At 37.2% G+C, this 3,116-nt stretch overlaps 1 protein-coding gene across 9 annotated transcripts in view; it reads right to left on the bottom strand.

Annotated features, from left to right (window-relative positions):
• The window catches only part of SENP5 (SUMO specific peptidase 5), a 64,232-nt gene that overhangs the window by 29,511 nt on the left and 31,605 nt on the right, over nt 1-3,116 (bottom strand). For all 9 annotated transcript variants that reach the window (XR_001823297.1, XM_017522834.2, XM_017522875.2 and 6 more), the window contains exons 3-5: nt 1,023-1,128; nt 724-862; nt 365-412 (exon numbers count right to left, since the gene is read on the bottom strand). Coding sequence is in view for 8 of the 9 variants with exons in the window: in XM_017522834.2 (XP_017378323.1) it covers nt 365-412; nt 724-862; nt 1,023-1,128 (293 nt within the window). In the remaining variant the exon portion in view is untranslated. The remainder of the gene's footprint in view (nt 1-364; nt 413-723; nt 863-1,022; nt 1,129-3,116) is intronic.

Raw genomic sequence — 3,116 nt, 5'->3', positions numbered from 1 at the left:
AAAAAAAAAAAAAAAAAAAGTTACATAAATAAATAAATGTAAGATGCTTAACTAGTCCCATTTTGCACATCTCCCCACTAAAAACAACAACAAAAAGCCCTCTCCAGATATTAACAAACATACCTACCCTAACACAAGTTAACACAAATAAATAGGAAAACAATTGCACAGTGATTTTCTTATGCAGAAATGATCTGATGGAACTTAAGGTCAACCCCAGTACATGATCAGGACAAAACTGAATTCTCCTTTTTAAAAATTTAAGGAATGTCAAATATTTACAACAAATTTAAAAACAAAACAAAACTACTCTTTTTAATACACAAGGACACTCTCTCCTGGAGAAGAGCAAGTTTTCACTTACTTTGTCTGGGACTGCATCCATTATCAGCTCACCGTACATATTAATGACCTATAAGAAGTCAACATAAAACCAGCTTACAGTAAGTACCAATAAGTTGGAGAAAGAAAAACAAAACAAAATAAATAAATAAAACCAGGCTACTAACCCTATACAATTCAGAACACCCCAATCAGAAAGAATCATATATTATTACTGTCAGCAGTAATCAAGCCATTTGGATCCTGGGGTTAGTAAGTAACGAATAAAGAATAAACAATCCTTGATTCCAAAAGACAACCGAGAGGCCAAACCAGAGATTATATTTAACTGACCAACATCCTCTGCAACTTCTCCACATTGACAAACTACAATATACTAACCTGGTCATTCAGCCAGTTCTGACCATCCAGAGTCGCCAGGTCGTCCATATCCAGCATGTGTTTATTATAGAAGATACGGAAGTTACATTTTTGATGTCTGGCCCGATAGTTTGTTATTTCTCTATTGATAAATGGTTTTCTGAAACAGAAAGATTTTGAAAGAAAAGGTAAAAAAAAATATTAGTACTTCTCAATTTATTGCTAAGTATCTTCTTTTTTTTTTTCCTTAAATCAAGAGAAAAGTCATATATGCTAACAATTTTATTTTCAAGGGCTTAACTTTAGCATCATTTATATACCTATTAGAAAAGTCTTCATTAAAGACATCTTTTAATCTTCCAAGGACTTCTTTCTCACTGAGTGGAACCAAACTGCCATACTTCTTCATAACTTCATCTAGGAATCCTTAAATAAAGGAAGAATGACAAATTAAGATGGAAAAACAGGTATTTTCAGTAGAGTCATTGTCCAAACACTTAACCTATACACAGCACTTAGCACATACAGTAGTTAACCTATATTACTATGTAATATTAATGACACTGCGAAGAAATATTTTTAAAGTTATGTCTTTTGTTAAAAAATATATATTAGACTCTAACCATTGTAATCTAGAGAGAAATACTGTGAGGCATCATTTCACATTAGATTTTTAAGTTACATGCATTGTTAGAGATGGAATGGATAGGTACTACCAGCTTCCCATAGCTTAACCTTGGAGAAGAATCCTGTTTCTTAAAGCATGAAATCTAAAGGGCTTAATCACATAGTCAAATTTGTCTATCCTTTTGGTAACTAAAAGAATTGTTTTAAAATCACAATAAGAATTGATGAGATCATTGTGACTCTATTACTTGGTAAAGGTGTGTAATTTAGTATCAGCAAGGAACAATGTCATACAACTTGGTAAGAGTTATTATACTCATCACACTGAATAACCCTGGAGGGTGAACTCAACTGGACAACAGCTAGTAAGGCACATTTTAAGATGGTAAATAGAATTTTTTTGGAGATGGGGTCATCCAGGCTGGGGCATAGTAACACAATCATAGCTCACTACAGGCTCAAACTCCTGGGCTCAAGCCATCTTCCTGCTTGGATGCTCAGCTGGGACTACAGACCCATGAAACCACACACAGCTAATTTTTTAATTTTTTTTTTTTAATATGGGGTCTTGCTATGTTGTTCAGGCTGGTCTTGAACTTCTGGTCTCAAGTGATCCTCTTGCCCCAGCCTCCCAAGATAAGAAATAAATTTAAAGGTGACTTTTTGGCCACATCATAGGACAGTCGTCTTCAGGTTAATTTAAGTAACATGTATATGCACTTATATATCACTGAATTATTTCTAAGCAAATACAAAAAAAAAAAAAAGCTGAGGCAAGGCTTAGAAGCTTACAAAAGTACACACATGACTTAGGCTGTTCACCAATGCTGAATGGGCAGAGCAACAACCTAGCTAACTATCAGTCTGACAGTTAAGTCTACTGAGTTAAGACAGGAAAAATGAGGATTGTTGGCCACATACCAGCTCCCTTTGTAACTCCAAGAATGGCTTCTCCTATGCAGTGACATAAACAGGACAGAAAAGATCACAAGAGTGTCTGGGGAATGAAGTGTTTCATCTCTTATGGGGGAAGAGACAGACAAAGAAGTGAAAATTTATTTTTCCTCCTGTTAATCTCCTAGAGTAGCTCTCAATTTTAAAGGCTTAACGTAAGAGCAAAGGTCGGGGCACAGTAAACAGAAAAGAGGTGCTTTCGCACGTCCATTCTTCTCTAGGCGTTAGGCAAATACAGTAGACAGGAAGATAGTCCCATGTTTCAACTTAATCAGGGTAGGGGATAAAGATCTGGGGCTTCCAAACTAGGAACAGACCACATACTTGCGGCTAGTGTTTGCTATTTCACATCTTGTAGTTTCCTAATCATAACCTGTGTCTACGTTGGCGAATGGGCCCAACGGAAGATATGGAATCTCAACATTTGAGAAACTGCACTTGAGAAATAAATTTCATAGAAAAATAACACCCCTAACTACAACAACAAAAATTAAACTTTAGGCCCACAACCTTGATTGAGGCTCCTCAAATAAAAAAGCAGTTCTCCACTGGGTGCAGTGGCTCAGGCCTGTAATCTCAACACTTTGGGAGGCTGAGGCGGGTGGATCATGAGGTTAGGAGTTCAAGACCACCAGCCTGGCCAAGATGGTGAAACCCCACCTTTTGTATTTAGTAAAACACAAAAATTAGCTGGGCGTGGTACCAAGCGCCTATAATCGCAGCTACTCAGGAGGCTGAGGCAGAGAACTACTTGACCCTGGGAAGCAGAGGTTGCAGGGAGCCAAGATCACGCCATGCACTCCAGCCTGGGTGACAAAGCAAGACTCTATCAC

The sequence above is a fragment of the Cebus imitator genome, unplaced genomic scaffold, assembly GCF_001604975.1.
Source record: "Cebus imitator isolate Cc_AM_T3 unplaced genomic scaffold, Cebus_imitator-1.0 Scaffold0, whole genome shotgun sequence".
Classification (NCBI taxonomy): Eukaryota; Metazoa; Chordata; class Mammalia; order Primates; family Cebidae; genus Cebus; species Cebus imitator.
The sequence above is the reverse complement of the archived record's forward strand: the minus strand, read 5'-3'. Positions and strand labels throughout refer to the sequence as shown.